The following is a 21,162-nucleotide window of genomic DNA, read 5'->3' as shown; positions in this document are numbered from 1 at the left end:
TTGTAAGTAAGTGCATGATAATATGTTGGCAATATGGAACTGCATCCCAATAAATGACACATACACAGAACTACAGTTAGATTGACATTGCTACATATGTGCACAATATAGTGCTATGTAAGTACAGTAGGTTACAGTGTAACGTTTTCCCACGCTTTTTGTTAGGTTCTTTGCTGGGGTGCCAGACAGATTTACTTTCATAAATTAAATTTTAGTTCGAGAAAGCGTACAAGGATCTTGTGTATTTTGTGTCTGTGTAGTCGTACACAAAACCCTCTAACTTTATGAGAAAGGATTGTACTTATGCAATATCACCAGCATTAATCCCTCCAAAATAGAACACAACCATTCAATCCAAGACACGTAAACCTTTAAACTCAATATATTTTCAAAAAGGTTTCAACATAGATTTTCCATTAGAAGTTAGAAGAAGAAAAAAAAAACAGATCAACAACAACAAACACACAAAAAAATAAGAGTTCATAAGTGAAGACCACAATGTACCACATGAGGCCCAGAGCAATAAATCAGTTCACAATGCTTTTCAGCAATAATAGTTTGCACAGTCAAATGGTGAGCAAAAAAAAAATGCTCTCTGCAACAGGATTAATGTACTCACGACTCGTTTTCTCAAGTCCACGCCACCTTTTGTATGGATTCGAGTACTTTAGCAGTCAGCTGTAGACTTCCGCTCCGTTAGTCCACCTCGGGTTTTGGAACTACTCACTCTGACTAGTGTTGGGTTTCTCTCCCCGCAGCGTCTCAACGACAATCCGCTAGACACACAACGACGGTGATAATATAATTCCTTTCCGTGTTCCAGACGAACGGTGACATTGTATCCATTTGGATAAACTACTAAGACTCTGACCGCGGATAAACAACAAATCACAGAGGGAGTCTTAGGAGCTCCGCGAGGTACTCAACAGCAACACAACCGCTGCGGAAATCTTGACTCGTCATCAATAAATAGGTAAAAAAACTGGACTTAACCCGTTGCCATCTTGATCAATATCGATAGCATATTGACATAGGTTTTAGTACAAAGAATGAGCACAAATACATTTTCACAGATGCATAATGACAGATGAATGCAAGTCAAATTAGTAATATATTTATTTATTTTCTGATGACATCGTCACACTCCCCCCTCCTTATGAAAAGCCGGCCCTTAAGGTAAGGCGTTAATTGATTCCTCTTTAAAGTCTTTCTCAGTGAATCCAAGAAACTCTTCCTCATCGCTGTCTTCCTTAAAGATTTCGACTAATTGTCGTTGTTGCAGTTCCTGTGCAGTGGGAAAGCATGGTTTGAGCCTGGCAACGTTTACCACTCTTAAGTCCTCTCCAGTGTCCTCCAGGACAATTTCATAGTTCAAAGGACCTAACTTTTGAATTATCCTGCAGGGTCCTTGCCATTTTGGAGCAATTTTTGCTGAAAAAACTTCTCTGCCTTGAAATAAGGGTGAGTGCGCATCCAGACTTCCTCCTCAAACACAAGTTCTCTACGTTTTTTGTCATAATTGCGTTTTTGTCGTCTACGAACTGTATGTAGTCTCTTTTCAACATATTCCTTCATTTGATTTAGTTCTGTCAATTTGTCATAGCAGGAGTCATCAGGAGAAACATCTCGTGGTAGCCCTCGGAGTGAGTGATGAAGGTTTAACTCCGCTGGTGTTACTCCTGTGGACTCATGTACGGCAGAATTAAGGGCAAACCTGAACTCGGGAAACAGCTTATCCCAATGTTTATGGTTATCATTGACATACCAGGCCACCATGGTTTTGAGGGTACGATTCATCCTTTCTGTGAGGTTGGTCTGTGGATGATATGCAGTTGTCATTTTGTGTCCGATGTTCCAATTTTTGCAGAGTTCCTGGAACAAGGAAGAGACAAACTGCGATCCTCGATCAGACAAGATGTAATCTGCAAATCCCCATCTCGTAAGAATTTTTTTGATAAGCACTTGTGAGACATGGCACCCCAGATGGGACTCACAAAAACTAACTTGTGAGTAGGATATGCACTCAAAGCAACACTTCCTCATTCAACACTACTAAAATCCAACAATACCTCCAACAAACAAAATGGCTGCGTCTTCAAGCAAGTCTTGCCCTGAAATGAAGGGAGTTCAAAACCAAACGCTTACTCAGTCATTTACAGAGGATCTTATTGACGTGATTTCCTCAAAGGAGGATGGAACTTCAACTCTTACTAGTACATTGGAAGGATTTCAGGCTCTTTCATCTCAATATACTCTGCTGGATATGGATTTAACAGAAAGTTATGACTCTGACATGTCAACAATTTATTGCAATGACCAGAGCACAATATCAGAATTTAAAAGACACGTTGTTCACTGAAATTGGAGAACTGAAACATGCTGTTGATACTTGTACTTTGAATGTAGATACTGCATCTGCGAAACAAACCACAGAAATGAAACAACTTATGAGTGATCAGTTTGAGTATTTCAGGAAGGAGTTTAATAACATGCTGCATTGGCGATTAAAGAATCATCATGTAGAAGTATTGAAGGATTTCAATGCTGTTATGGAACCAATGGCTAATACTCTGGGGCTCATACAAAAGGCTACAGACCAATGTACTCAACAAATGAACACCTTTATGACTCAGATAAACTCCAACAGTGATTTACAAGATGAAATTCACCAGTGCACACGCCAATTTCATCAATTAGCTTCGAACATTGAAGCTCTCCAGTCATCACAACAGAGTTCAGTGAAGGCAAATGCTTCGGTGCAAACAATTACATCACCATCCCCCTCTACTGTGGTGGACAATCCAGTAGTGAACACCAGATTACAGCAACTTCATTCAACACTTCAATATGGACTGTGTGATTCTGAGCTTAATCCCACAACTGAATCGATTACCATCGCTGAAGGTAAAGGTTTTTTGGGTAAACAGCCCATTAAAATCCAGTTTCCCTGCTTTGGTCGATTAGAAGACTGTGATGATCCTTTGATCTTCCTCGAGAAATGTTATGATTTCCTGGCTCTCCATCCCCTTTCAGATGAAGAATTGATAGCTACCCTTAGGAATGTCCTCCATGGAACAGCTAGAGACTGGTGGGATGTTGCTCGACTTGAGACTACCACTTGGCAGGAGTTTGAGTCCAAGTTTCTGGCTGCATTTTTATCAGAAGATTATGATGATGAATTAGCCGAGAGAGTGAGAACACGTGTACATCAGGAAGGTGAGAGCATAAGAGATTTTTCTTACATGTATCAAGCTCTATGCAAATGCTGGAAGCCACAAATTGCAGAGGATGAAGTCATTAACCCCCAGGGGTCCAAAAACGCGGGGACGCGTTTTGACGTGTTTTCTCCTTATCATAGCAGAATCAACTTTAAATACTACATCATTAATAATCAAACACTTATGTGTTTGACATCATTTGAAACTCTGAAGGGTCCTCTTTAATTAGTGTACATTCACAATAACAAGAGATCTTTGTGTGTTTGTCAAATAAAGAAAATAAACAGGGTGCGCATTCAGACATTTCTGTCTCCGCCAGCTGTCTCTCAAATCATGTTACAAAAATCAGTTGAAACTCCGCGAATACTAATCACACAAGCATGATACACATATCCAAAGAAAGCCTGAAATGTCTTCCTTTAAACAAGCTAATTAAAATCAAAAACAAATATTTCCTGTTTACATAATCTGCATTGAAGTAAAGAGAGTACCGTTTTTCCTGGCTGAGCTCATTATCTCTAATGCGGTCACGCCCTCAGGCTGTTGATATGGTAATGAAGAGACGAGCAGTTCCAACAATAATAAACAAAGCGTAAAGTTTTATCAGATTTAAAGACTTTACCACATGTTTGGATTATAAACTTTATACACACACACGTGAGGAATATCTTCATTTATGTCTGGACATTGAGGAAGAGAAGCGTTTATCTTTAACGTTACCTAAGAAGAAGAACAATGGAAGAAGGATATATTCCTGAAGAAACTGTAAGTCATTTGTCTTTATTTATATTTGCTATCATGTAATATGTTATGGCTTGTGCAGTTCAGCCTACATAAGCAACCTCAGCAGACTGCACGCTTCGGATTTAAAAACTTTCCATTTTAAAGCCATGGCTTTTGGCCTAAAAAACACACCAGCGACCTTCCAGCAGTTGATGGAGAGAGTCTTAGGAGAACTACAGAGAAAGATCTGTTTTGTCTATTTGGACAACATAATAATCTATTCTCCATCAATGTGGGAATAGGATGCCATACAGACCCGTTTGCCACTTAACCTGCATTAACGACGACAGTGGGGCTTCCGGCACGTATTGTTGGGTTGTGATTTTGGCGCTTTCTTTGTCTTGCGAATAGTATGCCATACAGACCTGTTTGCCACTGAACCTGCATTAACGACAACAGTGGGGCTTCCGGCCTTAGTCAAACGGGTTGGCACGTATGGTCGGGTTGCGATTTTGGTGCTTTCGTGTGTCTTGTGAATAGTATGCCATACAGACCCGTTTGCCACTGAACCTGCATCAACGACGACAGTGGGGCCTCCAGCCTTAGTCAAATGGGTTGGCACGTATGGTCAGGTTGCGATTTTGGCGCTTTTATGTGTCTTGTGAATAGTATGCCATACAGACCCGTTTGCCACTGAACCTGCATTAACGACGACAGCGGGGCCTCCAGCCTTAGTCAAACGGGTTGACACATATGGTCAGGTTGCGATGTTGCCGTTTTCTCGTGGTCTTGTAAATAGTATGCAATATAGACCTGTTTGCCACTGAACCTGCATTAAGGTGACCCTTAGTTACCATATATACCGTGGCAGTGGGCCCCCAATTTGCAAAATCCTCAACTGTGGATAATATAATTTTGCCGCAATAGTTAGTCTGTCTGAAACTAAGCTGATTAAACCACATCACTATGTGACACTTGCATTACATGTGAACGGCCCCTACGCTAATATGATTTTGTTTTTCTCTTCCTGTCTCGTCCTCGACCCCGAGGACAATGAGACAAACAGACCCAGTTCCGGTAGATGTGAAAGTCGGCACACCTCTGATCTACTGGTCGTCATTCAACGTGATACCCAGCTGTTGCCTGACCAACGATCACCGGCAGAACCCGCTTAATCTCCGATTAATCTCCTTATCCGTTTATATGTGTGTATATACATATATATCTCCCAAGGGTTTTTCCCTCCTAGGACTTTTTTTTATTTCCTCGGCTAAACAGCCCGGGTTTTTTTTCTCCTAGGGTTTTTTTTACCCCGGGGAGGCAGCCTTCTTGGGCTTAACTTAGCTTCCTCTTCTAGACGTTACATTAGTAATACGCTCGCTTATAATGTTGAGTCATAGCTGCAGCAAATTTGACTGCTTATGCTATCGTGTATATCTGTCGTTTTCTGTGCTTTTACTGCTTTTATTATTGTAAAGCTGCTTTGAAACAAATAACCATTGTGAAAAGCGCTATATAAATAAAATTGAATCAATGGAACAGCACTTTATGGACATCCAGGCTGTCTTGGATAAATTGAAAGCCACCCACCTGACTGTTAATATAAAGAAAACACATTTCTTCCGTACTTCATTGAAGTTCCTTGGACATATTGTGACTGCTACAGGCATCAAGGCGGATCCAGAGAAAACCAGAGCAGTTCAAGAATTTCCTGTGCCAAAGAACATCAAGGAAGTCCAACGATTTTTAGGCATGGCTGGTTGGTATCATAGGTTTGTCGAACACTTTTCTCAGTTGGCTGAACCCCTGAATGCCTTAAAAAGGAAAGATGCTAAATTTATTTGGACTTCTCAATGTCAAACTTCCTTCCAAGATCTCAAACAGCTCCTTGTGTCCCCACCTGTGTTGACCCTAATCTGAATCTGCCCTTTGTCATTTATACTGATGCAAGTGAGGTCGGCTTAGGAGCTGTCTTGGTACAGCAAACCGGACTGGGCACTGAGGAAGTTTTGGCCTTTGCAAGTCAGACCTTGAATCCGGCAGAAAGAAATTACTCCACCACGGAGCAAGAATGTTTGGCAGTCATGTGGTCCCTCGAGAAATGGAGGTACTACTTTGAAGGAAAAACTTTACTGTTGTCACGGATCACTCTTCCTTAATGTGGGTCTTCAAAACACAGAAACCAAATACTCGTTTAATTCGATGGGCACTTCGACTCCAGGAATTTAACTTCACAGTTGAGTACAGGAAGGGGAAATATAACACAGTACCTGATGCTTTATCTAGAGCTCCTGTGGACATTAATGAACCAAGCCTTCTGACATGTTCCACCGCGCTGTCTCTGAAGTCCAAAGTGAAGTCTGAGAAAATGGAAGATCTGCCTATCACTGATTATGACATCTGGAAAGCACAACAAACAGATCAGGACATTCAGCATCTGTACGAACAAATCGTCAAATCAAGTGAAATTACTGTAAACTCTTCTACAAAATTTTCTATCTTGGAAGACAAAGTCTACAGGGTTGTCCAGTTTCCTCACAAAATTGTGTATCAAGTATATGTACCAGAAGCTCTTCGAATTCAACTACTCCAGTCTCTTCATGAAAACCCTCTTGCTGGACATCTTGGCAGGTTCAAAACTTTCAAGAGACTTCAAGCTTTGGTGTACTGGCCTAAATTGAACCAAGATGTTAAGGAGTTTGTCAAAAATTGTCATATTTGTCAACGTTACAAACCTGAATGTCGTCGACTTCCGGGACCCCTGCAACAAACTATCATACAACGGCCATGGGAAATGCTGGGAGTGGATTTGAAGGGTCCATTCCCCAGGAGCTCATCTGGGAATGTTTTTATGCTAGTTTTTGTGGACTACTATTCTCGCTGGGTGGAGCTTTTCAGTTTATGCAAAGCTACCACTGAGACTGGCTCACAAGTGCTCATCAAAGAAATTCTTACGAGATGGGGAGTTCCAGATTACATCTTGTCTGATCGAGGATCACAGTTTTGTCTCTTTCTTGTTCCAGGAACTCTGCAAAAATTGGAACATCGGACACAAAATGACAACTGCATACCATCCACAGACCAACCTCACAGAAAGGATGAATCGTACCCTCAAAACCATGGTGGCCTCGTATGTCAATGATAACCATAAACATTGGGATAAGCTGTTACCCTAGTTCAGGTTTGCCCTTAATTCTGCCGTACATGAGTCCACAGGAGTAACACCAGCGGAGTTAAACCTTCATCGCTCACTCCGAGGGCCCATGGATGTGCTTTTGCTACCACGAGATGTTTCTCCTGATGACTCCTGCTATGACAAATTGACAAAACTAAATCAAATGAAGGAGTATGTTGAAAAGAGACTACATACAGCTCGTAGACGACAAAAACACAATTATGACAAAAACGTAGAGAACTTGTGTTTGAGGAGAAAGACAGAGTCTGGATGCGCACTCACCCTTATTCCAAGGCAGAGAAGTTTTTTCAGCAAAAATTGCTCCAAAATGGCAAGGACCCTACAGGATAATTCAAAAGTTAGGTCCTCTGAACTATGAAATTGTCCTGGAGGACACTGGAGAGGACTTGAGTCCAGGCCCAAACGTTGCCAGGCCCAAACCATGCTTTCCCACTGCAAAGGAACTGGAACAACGACAATTAGTCGAAATCTTTAAGGAAGACAGCGATGAGGAAGAGTTTCTTGGATTCACTGAGAAAGACTTTGAAGAGGAATCAATTAACGCCTTACCTTAAGGGCCGGCTTTTCATAAGGAGGGGGGAGTGTGACGATGTCATCAGAAAATAAATAAATATATTACTAATTTGACTTGCATTCATCTGTCATTATGCATCTGTGAAAATGTATTTGTGCTCATTCTTTGTACTAAAACCTATGTCAATATGCTATGGATACGGATCAAGATGGCAACGGGTTAGGTCCAGTTTTTTACCTATATATTGATGACGAGGCAAGATGGCCGCAGCGGTTGTGTTGCTGTTGAGTACCTCGCGGAGCTCCTAAGACTCCCGCAGCGATTTGTTGTTTATCAGTGTCTTATTAGTTTATCCAAATGGATTCAATGTCACCGTTCGTCTGGAACACGGAAAGGAATTATATTATCACCGTCATTGTGTGTCTAGCGGATTGTCGTTGAGACGCTGCGGGGAGAGAAACCCAACACTACGAGTCAGAGTGAGTAGTTCCAAAACCCGAGGTGGACTAACGGAGCGGAAGTCTACAGCTGAGTGCTAACGTACCCGAATCCATACAAAAGATGGCGTGGACTTGAGAAAACGAGTCTTGAGTACATTAATCCTGTTGCAGAGAGCATTTATTTTTTTATTTTTTGCTCGCCATTTAACTGTGTGAACTATTATTGCTGAAAAGCATTGTGAACTGATTTATTGCTCTGGGCCTCATGTGGAAACGCTGTTTTGTACCCATTTATCGATGAGTTACCTGCCGTACCAACAGTGACTTGAATGTCTTGCTCACTGAGAGAGTAGACGCCGGCTCCGCGATCCTCCACCAATAATACTATATGGGTTAAATAGAATTGCATTACTAAAAAGAGACTAAAATACAATTTTACTGACTAAGACTAGACTAAAAGGTGAGCTCTTTTCTCAGTGTGTCAGTGTTTTATTCTCTGACTTTAGCTAGCTTTTTGCATGCAAGTTAGTACCAATGTTGTTTTTTGGCAGCCTCCATTACTATTTTTGTCTAGTTTAAGCTGGAGAAAGAACAAAGTACAAACCATGACTATTTTTGTCTAGTTTTAGTAAACGTTTTTGTCTAGCGTTTACTAAAACTAGACAAAAATAGTCATGGATAAGTTTTAAAATTAAAACAGGCTGCCAAAAAACAACACTAGTACTAACTTGCATGCAAAAAGCTAGCTAAAGTCAGAGAATAAACCACTTACACACTGAGAAAAGAGCTCACTTTGAAAAATACTTGTATAGAAGTATATTGTAAAATTGAGAATGTTCCCTTTTCTTTAATGACATCATGAAATGGAGGAGCTCTGATGGTTTATGTTATCTCAGCACAATCTAAGAATGTTTGTTGGGTTTAAAGCACAGATGATCATTTTGCAACCTCACACTGAAAGATAGCTTTGTTCTTTCTCCACCTCTAACACACCTCCCAATCTCTGAATGCTACCAAAGATCTATAACTGATGCAAACTTCTGAAAGTATAGTTATTGAAAACCCTAGGCAGTTAACGCTCAATACACAGAGTGATATTTTTCAAATAACCGTCCCTCTTTCACACAGGTCCATATGTCAGAGGTGCAGTGGCTGGAGGGATGACATAATTAACATTATGACAGGCACCCGTAGATCAGAAATTGTTTAGATATAACATCCAGATGACCACTGTAAAGCTGTCGGATTGGTCTTGTGCTAGTCAAAGGTTGTGGCCACCCAGTTATATAAACTGTAAAAATGTAAGCTTGCCAAACCTTCTCTGTGTCTTCGGATGAGAAGACAGTCCTGCTCAGAACTCAAACCAATGTTGTTATGTTGGGCTGTTTTTTGTGCTGGTATGTTGAATGATTTTATGATGAAATACACACTTATAGTAATAAAGGAGGCACTGTAATAACAAAGACACTTTGAAAATGTGTTTACTGTGGGGAGATGCAGCATATTTATTTGCCTTCAACTCGCATCTCTCATTCATTTTCACTGGAGTGGGGGACCGGAGAGTTAAAGCTGAATGCCGCCACCTAGCGTTCTGGATGAATTCATTTTACAGATCTGAAACGATTCGGGGCTTTTGACTAAACATCCGGGGCTTGAGCCCCAGAAGCCACCCCCTCGCTCCGTGCCTGTTATACAATATAAGCTACAGGTCTTTTAATTCTTGCCTGGCTGCCAAAACTCTCCGCACATCCATGCTTGTAATCCATTTGGCTTCAGCAAACCAAAACATTTTATTTTCGACAAGGTATTTGTTTCAGAGATCACTTTAGCCACTAGCCAGACTGATGAATAAATACAGACCGTAAGCTCACACCGGCTCAGGAACGCGTCCAATAAAAGCTTCTATAGTTTTCATGTCTCAAAGTTGTTGTGAGCCACTGTATATTCCATCTCTTATACTGAACGCCCTATGGACTTGTTATTCATTTGATGTTGCATTTGGGTGAGACTTGTTCTTTCATACTTTTCTGAATTATGATGCTTTTAGTAGTGAAACAGGTTTCAGTGCGATTAATGTGTGATTTATGTAGTGTAAATGATGAACAACCCACGTGCATGTTAATGAAAACCAAGACTTCAAAGTAATTGGACAGTAATGCAGTCGCTGAAGTGTTATTCTTACAGTAAATGTTCTTGGGTTAAGTTATCATGACAAACTGTATCAAAACATTGGCATTTATTATTTAAATGAGAAGGAAATGAATGCTGTATTTCTTTGAAAGGGGCTTTAAAGCTGTACCCTGTGTTTAAATGTATCTCCAATAGAACACCAAATTGCTTTATTTCCCATGTTACCCTCCTGTCAATGGCAGCCCTTTCTTTAAATGTAATCTCTTTTTGGATAATAGAAACTGCTTTGGTCTCCCTTTAGAATTGAAAGATAAATCAACTTGCCGTAAAGTTTCTGTATTTCCTATACACTCCACATGTCCTGTTTATTTTTCAGTCCATGTTTCAGGGGGTTGTGCTTTATGTGTGTGTTTAAAAGAATCAGATTGTTTTCAAATTATTGTTATTTTCATGTTTTTATTTTTAAGTTTTGGGCATACTGTTGCATATACATACAAAGTACTAATTTGTATACGACTTAGACTCTGTAAAATGAGTTCTAGGGCCAAAATGAGAAATTAAGCTAGATTTGGCTGCTGGGAGGTGTTCATTTAACAAAGTGTTTAGAACAATTTGAGACATTTTATTCTGCCTGTCAGATATCCTTTGGCCAATATATAAGACAGACTTTATTTTGGCAGTAGGCTACACCAGGGGATTTTTTTAAAGAAATTGTCTGAAACGGTTGCCATGAGGATGGTGGAGCAGCCCAGATCTCTCCCTTGGGCTCTGAGACCATTGGCGGCATATGGTCAACCTGCCACCATCTTATGTGGCATTCATCAATGTAAAATATGAATGTACCTGAGGAGGTCTGGATGTTAAACTAGAAAGCCAGGTCTGTAAATACCAGAATCTTCCAGTGTGAAACAGTCCAAACACATCAGCTGAAGTTTAAGTCAAGCATACTGGTACAGTATTACTTTTAATTGCACCCAAATGTGGCACACAGCTCATTCTGTCACTTCTAAGAAAACATTATTTAAGAGTCTTTCTCCTCACTGAAAACTTGTTTGCCTTTTATGGGTTTAAACAAATTTAAACTAGTGCAAACAAAGATTGTTACAAGTTAAATATATATCTGCCAAAACAGAATGCAAGTAAAATAAAAATCGTATTGTTTATAAAAATCTGAGACATTATCATGTTATAAAACTGTTTTTATAAATCACTGTGAAAATAATTATTGTTTCTTGCTGATGTAAGAGGGACTTCAATCATTTATAAGGAAGAACATATATCAGGACTTTATCTTTAACCGCAGTTTTTCACAGGGGGAAATTTGCTATCATAAGTTTATATCAATGATGCCTAGTATTTTAGTATTACGCCTATGCCTTGTATTACAATAAGGTTATATTTGCTAACACTAGTTAATGCATTAGCTAACATGAACTTACAATGACCAATACTTCAACAGTACGTATGGAATAATTAATGACAGGCCTGAATTACTCCACTTCATGTTGTTTTGCATTTCTACCTTCGGTGTGCATTATTTTTAAATAATTCAAAAGACTTGAGTCAATTATACTACTGATACCACACTGTAAAAAAATCTTTGCTGCCTTAAATGTTTATAGTTGAAATATGTCCATTTTTTTAATAAGTTGTAGCAATTCATCGCCTATCATGATAAATTATAGTAAGTTGAAATGACTTGTAAATATGAGTTGATTCAACAACAAAAAATTAAAGCAACAAAGATTTTTTTTTACAGTGGACAAACATTGCTCTGGTGGTTATTTAAAGACATTAGACAGATCATTTGTGTGTTTCTGGAAAAATAATGCATATCCATGAAACATTTCTCAACCAATCAGAATAAAGCATTCAACAGGCCTGTTGTATAAAAAAGTTGTAACTGTAAATTAGTTAACAGACAATAAACCAACATGAATAATTGTATTTGTCACAATACGTGTGGTGGAGGAACACATACATGTAAACTAACAATAAATTTCAAGGACAGGCATGTTACACACTAATCTAAAACTGAACAACTATGGGGAAAATTATTGCTGAGTCCCAATTCGCATACTATCTGTTCTAAATAGTATTCAAAACTAGAATTAGTTTGTCCCAAATCGTAGTTTGTTGAAATGAGTATCCCAAAGATACCCAAATGGTCTACTATTTCCGGTTAGAATTCGAAGTGCAGATCAATGCACACTCTAAGGGCTAATATTGCCCACAACCCATTGCATGCGGGAGGGAGGAGCTTAACCACACTGACCCTTGTGTATTTGTAGTAATACTGTGGCTGTACAAATGTTAACTTTATTAGTCCAACAAAAGAAACATTGTTACTACACTTTAACTATAGTAAAAGCATGGTTTATTTTCATCTGGGTATTTTTGAGTATTATACATAAGTATAAAAATAAGTATAAAATACGTTAAACAATAGTTATACTATAAACTTTAAATATTTTGACTTTAAAGAAACAGTATGTAGGATTGTGGCCAAAACTGGTATTGCAATCACAAAACTTGTGGCTAAAACTGGTACTGCAATAACACAACTGGTGGCTAATACACAAAATGACAACATAAACATCAGTTGAGGGCTGCAACTTCACTTTTTAAATGACAATATCCTGGCCAGACCACTGTTGTGAGTTATATAAGTATTTGAAATGAAAATGATTTCTTAATGTCTAGTGACATATCAGGGCCATTTTATGATTAATTGATATACATTCCTTACATACTGTTCCTTTAAAATAAGTAGCTTTCGTTACACACATCACATGAACGTCAGAACCAGCCGCCTCACAAACGACCTGCGTTTGGTTCTAATGACGCTCTGCTTCATTCCTCAACTTCGTAGAACAAATTGTAAAATGTATTGTGAAAAAACGATGAGGAAAAAAGATGGGAATAGTAAATAAAATTATATTGGACATGTTATAAGAATGAATGAAATATTGTTAACAGTCGTGGTGTGCGTAACTAGGCAACCACGTTTTCGTTCACGTTGCATGACGTCATCGAAGTATGTCCCAGAACGTGCATACTCTTTTGCTACACACTCAAAAGTATGTATGTTTCCTCACAAAAATAGTACAGACTTTTGGTTTGTAGTATAAGTAGGCGAATTGGGATTCAGCAAATGTGACCTTAAATAGGAAGTTGGCAGGTAGGTGAGAATGATTATGTAGATATTTAACAGGTGAGGGAGCGTGGAGATGTTAAGTGTAGGCCAGATGGGGATGAACAGGGAAAACAGGCAGGGAGACAGACAGTATTGACATTAACTAGCATTAACAAAGATGAATACATGCTGAAAACTATATTGCTTGTTGTTCATGTAAACTAATGCATTTACTAGTTCTAACAAATACAACCTTATTGTAAAGTGTTTTACCAGAAAATCATGTGGCTCTCGAAAATCATGTGTTTTACTCTCAAATCACCAAATGATTAAAGATTTAATAGCATATTCAAGATATAGATTATAATCTAGAAAATTAAAGATTCTCGATATATTCGTCTTGATTTAATCATCATTATCAAAGTTCATCTTCCAAATCAATCATTTCAGGTCAGGTCAAAAGAGACTCAAATTTAGCCAAAATATCTACAAAATACACATTCCATGGATTACAAACCTATAATGAGATATTGTATACATCTCTGTCATAATAAAAAAGTGAAGGACAGTATGTAAATAGTATGTAGGTCCCATTTATTAAAAATTTATTTACAATGTAAATTGGATGTCGAAAAATGTAATCCATTGAAACTTCCATTGAACATTTCAGTGAACAAGTCACTCATACCTGCTTATAGTAAGCTCACACCACAAGACTTTTGGCTGGATTTTGCGATCACAGACAAATTTGCTTCAGCTACAGATGCTACGAAATTTCAAATTCACATGCTGCCTTAAAAATGAGAGTTAAATAAACTTGAAGATATGCTTTGTTTCAACTCATACTACATGTAATTTTTTGGAAACTTACAAAAATGTGTTTAAAGGGACACAAGGCAGCATTTTTATGTTAAGAAATCATCTTCGTAAGTCAGTATATGGTTAAATGACTCATTACCGGACGAATGAAGACTCTCTCGCCCGCCCCTACCGTCTGTAGGAAGAATACCCCACTTGCAAGTTCGCTGTATCCGACCGGGTGTCCTTCAGTCTCGCAAAGTCTCAGATATCGCGAGAAGCAGGATCACTTTACGGCAAACGACACAGAGGCAGGCGAGCTAAACACGGCTAGGGATTGTTGCAAGGGTTCTGAGGGGGGATAGACAACAGTTTGTTTTTACGACAGTGTGTTTGAAAGCATTTACTTTCAGACACTAGGGGGAGCTCGTAGAGAAATATTACGCAGACTTGCCTGGTTTCCCTTTAATATCTAAAGCTTGTCATGATTATTTGAATTAAATAGAAATTCTGTAGATAACTAAATGAGGATTTCATGTTTTACAGTAAAACCTATTTGATAATATCGCCATGTGATCTCGTTATGTGAGCAATACAAGGACAACGTGGAACTAATTCAGCCAATCACAGTGCAGATTGTATAAATGGAGAAAGATTGACCTTTTGAAGGGTGATTTGATTAGACCATTTCTTCAGGAAAGGACAATCACTATAATTTCTCATGAGAGCTTATGAATTCATTAATGATGCTTTTATTTATTTACATTCAAGCTATTCATTTGGTTTATGCGTTCCCTGGTAATCAAGCCAATGACCATTGCAATACTAACGCACTGCCCGAGCTACATGAGAGATACTGTGCAGAGACATGATTAACAAAATATAGCTAGTAGACATAATATATATTAAAGTATACCTTGATGTTGTTTTAAATTTCTGTCACACATTTTACATATGGATTTATAGGTCAAAGTTGGGCTGGAAAGTTTCCTAAAGGAAATGTTTTTAACTCCGATGTTGAAACTATTTTAATAAAGCTCTGTGTAGTTCTATATAGCATTGACAAGTGTGGCCTCTCGTGCACTGATGTCATTAAAGAGTGTTTCTTTGTTAAAAGTATGAGTTTTGAAGCAAATCTTTGAAGAATGAGCAACAGACCTGTCACATCTCTATGTCCTCTCTTGCAAATAATTGAGAACATGGAGTAATGGAAGACCATTACTTTTGTGCGGTGGGCTTGAAGAAAGTTTGGAGGTATCAGATGACAGTTTAAGTGTGTTGATCATTTAAATTCTTAAGTAAAATCTTTAAACCGCTAAAATGTGTTCATTTTGTCTGGTTCATAGATCTGTCCTTCCTTTTGAAGTCTATTTGGGTCAATGGGGGAACTTTTGGATTGTGTGAATGAAACAGGTTGAGTAAAATTGGCCTTTATTGTTCTTTAGTCTTGGACTCCAGAAATTTTTTTGAAACTGTACGACATTATGTAATGTTCATCTACAGTAGTTAATGACTTTAGATACTTCTGGAGTTGGCGTATTGGCACCCATCCATGCCAGCTTGTACCTGTGAGTAAGATAAAGCTGAGGCTCCTGCTAGCCTGTTACGTACCTTTACTGTTGTCCCTAGACGGAGGTTGGCGTAGGAGTGGGCTGGCAGGTTTCATTTAAGCTGAACTGGTTTTGCAGATAGCTGTTCTTCGCCTCCATGTGTGACAGGGCTTTTGGTTTCTGTGAAACTGAATTACAACAATCTAGCGAGGCCAGAGTGACCTCCGTATAAAGCACTGAGGGAAGTTTGCTGTTGTTAATGCAACAATAACAGCAATGTATATCTGGAGGAACAACACAACAGCACTAAAAAGAACATTTGCCTCAGCAATGTGTTTGAATGTTTGAATTTCTTAATTGCAGCTAACATGTGCTTTTTTGTCCATTCTTCCCATTTCCCATGTGTCCGTCACTCTCAGTATGATTTTGTTGTACATTCTACATTTCTGATTCACTCTTTCTTCCAGTTACGGAGACATGGTGCCCAAGACGATTGCGGGGAAGATTTTCGGTTCCATCTGCTCGCTGAGCGGGGTGCTGGTAATAGCCCTGCCTGTGCCCGTCATCGTGTCCAACTTTAGCCGAATCTACCATCAGAACCAGAGGGCAGATAAGCGTCGTGCTCAGAAGGTACAGGTGAACACCTTTAACTAGTCGCTGAGCTTTGCTACACTGACGCAGGGTAAAGGGTGAGCAGTTTGCTTGTGCGTGCAAGTGTGAGTTTGTGAACGTACCTGTGCCCCGCCTCCCCATCGCAGATTCCCTACTAACACCTGTCAGCATGTACTGAATGGCCTCGTGGACCCCAGCTGGGTATGTGATCTCAGACCGGCCTGCCACACATCCTAACACAATTCTGCAGGGTTTAATTCCAACCCAAATGAAACAGCTGATAAAGGTCTGGAACAGGGTTGAAACTAAACACTCCAGGATGCAATGGCTATCCAGAAGAAGAGCTAAACTACAGGATCCTGCCCTAACACATTACTATTCATGCAAAAATCATTTGTTTATTGATGGTTGAAAAAACTTGATAATTGAAAGCTGATCGGATGGACAACAGGTGAGATATTATCATCCAGAGATTATCAGACATGTGCTTAACTGGAATGATTATAGATGTTAAGAACTATACCTCTGCTCCAACTGTAGCATATTGATTCTTTATATTTTTCAGAAACTCTTATTCCAGTCCATCTCCCCACCTTACATATTCCCATTTGCAGGAGCGGGGTGGGACCCAAAAATCTACCGGGAAATTTCATAGACCACCAGCCCTCTGTGGTCAAAAAAGAAAAAGAAAAAGAAAAAAGAAAATGGTTCGCTGTAAATAAGCAAATGCTGAAATCTAAAATTACAAGAAAATGACTGCAAAACAACATGAAATACCAAGTGTAATAATTATTATTTAAAAGATCTTAACGTCAACAGTTCCCTAGTTTTAGGTAAGCTAAAGCTTACTTTGGTTGCAAAGCAGTTGCTTATAAAATTATTAAGCCTGTTTGGAGAGAGATATTTTATGTGACAAAATGTCAGTCATCGTGTGATAACGAAAATATAACAAGGCTTAAACGAACTTGCGTGTTCTGAGCAGGTGTTGTCAGAGGCTGTAAACTGTTGGTTAAGTTACAGACACTCGTGAAAAACTGATGCTGATTATCTGGGAAACATTCTCTAACAGCAGTCAAGTTGTCATTGTTTGTGTCAAAGTTGTGCATTTGTTGTAAAATTAAAACAGGGGATCAGACTTACTCTATGCTGCTCAAAATTATGCTCGGAGCTCCATTCCTCTGCGGGTGTGCGAGGCTATGCTTTTTAATTGGTTGTTGCGTTAAATCTTACCCAGATACAACAGTCCTATTTTCTGATTGGCTATTGTGAAGCCTCTTTCTTTATTTTTTGATTGGCTGATAGAACTCCAGGGGAGACGGGCTTGATAGAGACAGCGGTGCGGTCAGATATATTTTGAGCGCTGAAGCATATTAAATATATGATAAATAGGTTTTAGTGTGGCCGGAGTGCATGACTTAAGACTGAAAGCACGGCTATTATCAGACCAGCCCTCGCAGCCTTAAAACACTACCGGCCCACCGGTACTACTACACCACAGTTCTTTCTTTATTTTACATATTGTTCTCATATTGAAACGGTATTAAAACATTTCAAACTATGAAATAACATATAAATTGACATATCAGTGAGTATTCAATGGCCAGTGCAATGTTAACCTAGCCTTGCTCTGCCCTCCTACGTTCTTCCACTTAATTTTAATTTCGCTTCAGAAGAACGTCTATGACTGCTCTGTAGAGTTTCGTTTTCTCCGGCAAAAATCTGCAGGTCCAATCAGCGAACAGCGAGGGACCTCTGTTTCTCAGTATGTCTTGTCTCATGTCTAGTGTGTTCCCTTGGGGGACGCCAGGTGGCGTCCCTTAAGGGGAGGGTCCTGTCATGGTCCTGTCTTCAGGTCACAGTTTTTAAGTTATAGTGACAGGATCATGGCAGCCCAATGTTTTGTGTGAGAGCACTGGCTTTGTTTTTTCATTGCCATGTGCTTTCTGTCTCGTCTCCTGACCCCGCCCCCTTGTTTCCCCGTTAATCATCCCATTATTGTTTGATTCATGTCACCTGTTCCCCTCTTGATTTGCTCCCCTATTTAATCCTCTTGTATTCATTGGCCTGTGCTTGTGCTTTGTTCAGAATACTTGTGAGTACGCTGTCTTTGTAATCTAGTCAAGTGGTGTTTATTGTATTAGTCTAGTTCACTGTTTAGTGTCTCCCTGCTTAGTGTTAAGTGTAGTGATGGCCAAACGAGGCTTCCTGAACCAATGAGGCTTTCCAGCCCATTGGTTCGCCAAAAGGTTCATTTACCCGAAGCCTCATGAAACACTGTGCTCTCCAGTGACACCTGCTGTGCAAAGCAATGCATCGCACACGCACACAAATCTATTCATTTTGAGCAACCAAATTGTCATGGTGTGGGCTTTTGAATAAAGTATATTAAAGAAAGTATTTTACTCTGCTTGTGTTAACCTATGTACACAACTCACACATACACAACTTTGTGTTCAACTATACAGTAGTTCTTGAGTTATAACAGTGAATGCACAAAATAAAGAAATTAAGAGTTTCGTTGCAAAACGAGATAAATCCATTTTTTTAACATTTTTGTCAAAACATGTTTATTATTTCGTTATCATGTTATTATTTTGTTTTATGGTGCTACTTAGCTGTATTTTTCTGTAAGTTATGAAGGTTTAAATCAAAACAAACCAACTGCAGTTGCATTGAAATTAATTGGAATGCACAACCAAAAAACAAGATTTCTGAACAATTAAAAAACGGTGGTTATCTCGTTTTGCAAGGAAACTCTTCAAATTATCGTGAGCAGTGCTTATTGAACTGGGGCTGCAATAGTGCAATGCTTATGGGACTGGAAGTGTGGAACAGCAAACTGCAACACGGAAAATGGTTTACTGGTTTTTATTTAGAAACAAAAGTTTTTTAACAGTATTTGGATTGAGGCGGTTTCTGTTTTTAGAAAACACCCTATCACAGGGCACTGATGATGCTGGACAACATAAGAAGATCAGTGCCAGCTTATATAAATTGGGATATTGGACCTTCTGTTTGTTCCAATATCCCAATGGATCCTCAGTCCTTTATCCCTAATACAGTCTAGTCTTATAATAATAATGGTAACACTTTATTTTACGACCCGCAAAGTACCGCGTAATTAACCCGAATTTACAGCGTACCTATTTGTAACAACAGAGTACCTCTACAGTACGAACTTGTAGGTATAAGGGAATAATATTTTAAGTTTGGGGTAATAAGGGGGTAAGAATATGAAGAATTATAAATTATTTATACTCTAAGTATTTTATAACTACAGGGTACCTATTGTAATGTTACTGGGTATGTATGACTTAGTCAAGTCTATGAGGAAATTATGTTTTATTTTTTTATTTTATTTTATTGTGAATTTTCATATTGACTACTGAATGTTGTATACAGTCGATGCCTACGAGCCACGTCGGCAAATAAATATAACAGCACATCACTTTTATTTTAGTAGCCTATATTACTTGCTTTTAATAACAAAAGTCCAGCTGATTTTGTGGTTATCTTTTTTTTTAAGGTAAGTACAATAAAAATAGCAACTTATTCCCTTTTTACCAGGAAACTCTCACATTTGCGGACATATTTGAAGTGGTGCTTTGCAATTTATTTACTTTTATTTCAAATGACACAATAATGACCACAAAGCAGCACGCTATTTGTTTATTTTTAATAGGTGTTATCATTGGTAAAATAAAATTTGCAACATGTGCAAACACAAGTATTTTAGCCAAATATAATTTATGCAATGGCAAACCAGAATGAAACAACAGCAGATATCAGCTCCTGCTAAAGCAAAAGACGACTACAGGCGTAGGCTACTGCGCAGGTGTAGAGCGTGCGGCCGTCTGCAGGAGGTTTGCTGGAACGCGATCCTGAGGTGAAATTTCTTTAAGAGGTTTTAAAAACTTTCTACACTGTGGAGTACGGCTGCAAGTGATGTCAGCAGGATCCGCATGCTGGATAAGGTGACTGGTTTTGTTAATACATGACTAAAGCATTTCAAACAATGTTTTTTCAAGAAAGTTGCCAGCTAACTGTAGCAGATTAGCTAGCACATACGTTAGCCTAAAGTTATTAACTGGCTCAAAAAACTCTGTTTCTGTCAAGGCACAGTGAAGAAATGTTTACTTAAGGCTTTCATTTATGTTTTTTATATGTAATGCAGGCAGCATTTGTGAGACGAAATCAACTCATCATCCGAGTGGACAAGAAAGACCAACAGAGGAAGCCAGCCGCAAAAACAACGAAAAATTGTCATGACTTTATTTGAAATAAAAGTTATGTGATAATAAACATTAAGTGTTGACTTAATTATAGTGTTTTAAAGCTGTTTTGAAATAAGTTTTAAAATAAAAATAACAATATTCTGTATGTTTATGGTATTTACCCTATAACATTTATAACAAGAGGTGAACAAAGCACCACTTTAGTTTACAGCCCGCAAATATGAGAGTTACCCGGTACATACACAGTACAAGCGGGGAATAAACCCCACTTTAATTTACAGCCCGCAAATATATAGTTACCTAGTAACTCCTGTATACATATACAGATCAAAGAGGTACAAGTTGCTATTATTTTTATTGTGTGTTATATTTTGTTTGCCGACGTGGCTTGTAGACATCAACTGTAGGGTATACAAAACACTTCATCAGGTAAGTAGCAAATATGAAAAAAAAAAAAATATTACACATAGATCATATTACCCATAGACATAGGTCATACATACCACGTAGTGTCGCGGTGGGTGCCCTGTAGGTATGAAATACTTAAGAGAATAATTTTCCATATATTCTTACCCCCTTATTACCCCAAACTTAAAATATTATTCCCTTA

At 38.7% G+C, this 21,162-nt stretch overlaps 1 protein-coding gene across 4 annotated transcripts in view; it reads left to right on the top strand.

The window, feature by feature from the left end:
- Nucleotides 1–21,162, top strand: part of LOC129428223 (A-type voltage-gated potassium channel KCND3) — a 263,984-nt gene that overhangs the window by 216,045 nt on the left and 26,777 nt on the right. For 2 of the 4 annotated variants that reach the window (XM_055185194.2, XM_055185196.2), the window contains exon 3: nucleotides 16,173–16,335. In XM_055185194.2, coding sequence (XP_055041169.1) covers nucleotides 16,173–16,335 — 163 coding nt within the window. Of the gene's footprint in view, nucleotides 1–16,172; nucleotides 16,342–21,162 lie in introns of all 4 variants that reach the window. The other 2 variants (XM_055185193.2, XM_055185195.2) reach the window with 1 other exon arrangement.

This window comes from Misgurnus anguillicaudatus, chromosome 14, assembly GCF_027580225.2.
Source record: "Misgurnus anguillicaudatus chromosome 14, ASM2758022v2, whole genome shotgun sequence".
Classification (NCBI taxonomy): domain Eukaryota; kingdom Metazoa; phylum Chordata; class Actinopteri; order Cypriniformes; family Cobitidae; genus Misgurnus; species Misgurnus anguillicaudatus.
This window is presented reverse-complemented; position numbering and strand designations above follow the sequence as displayed.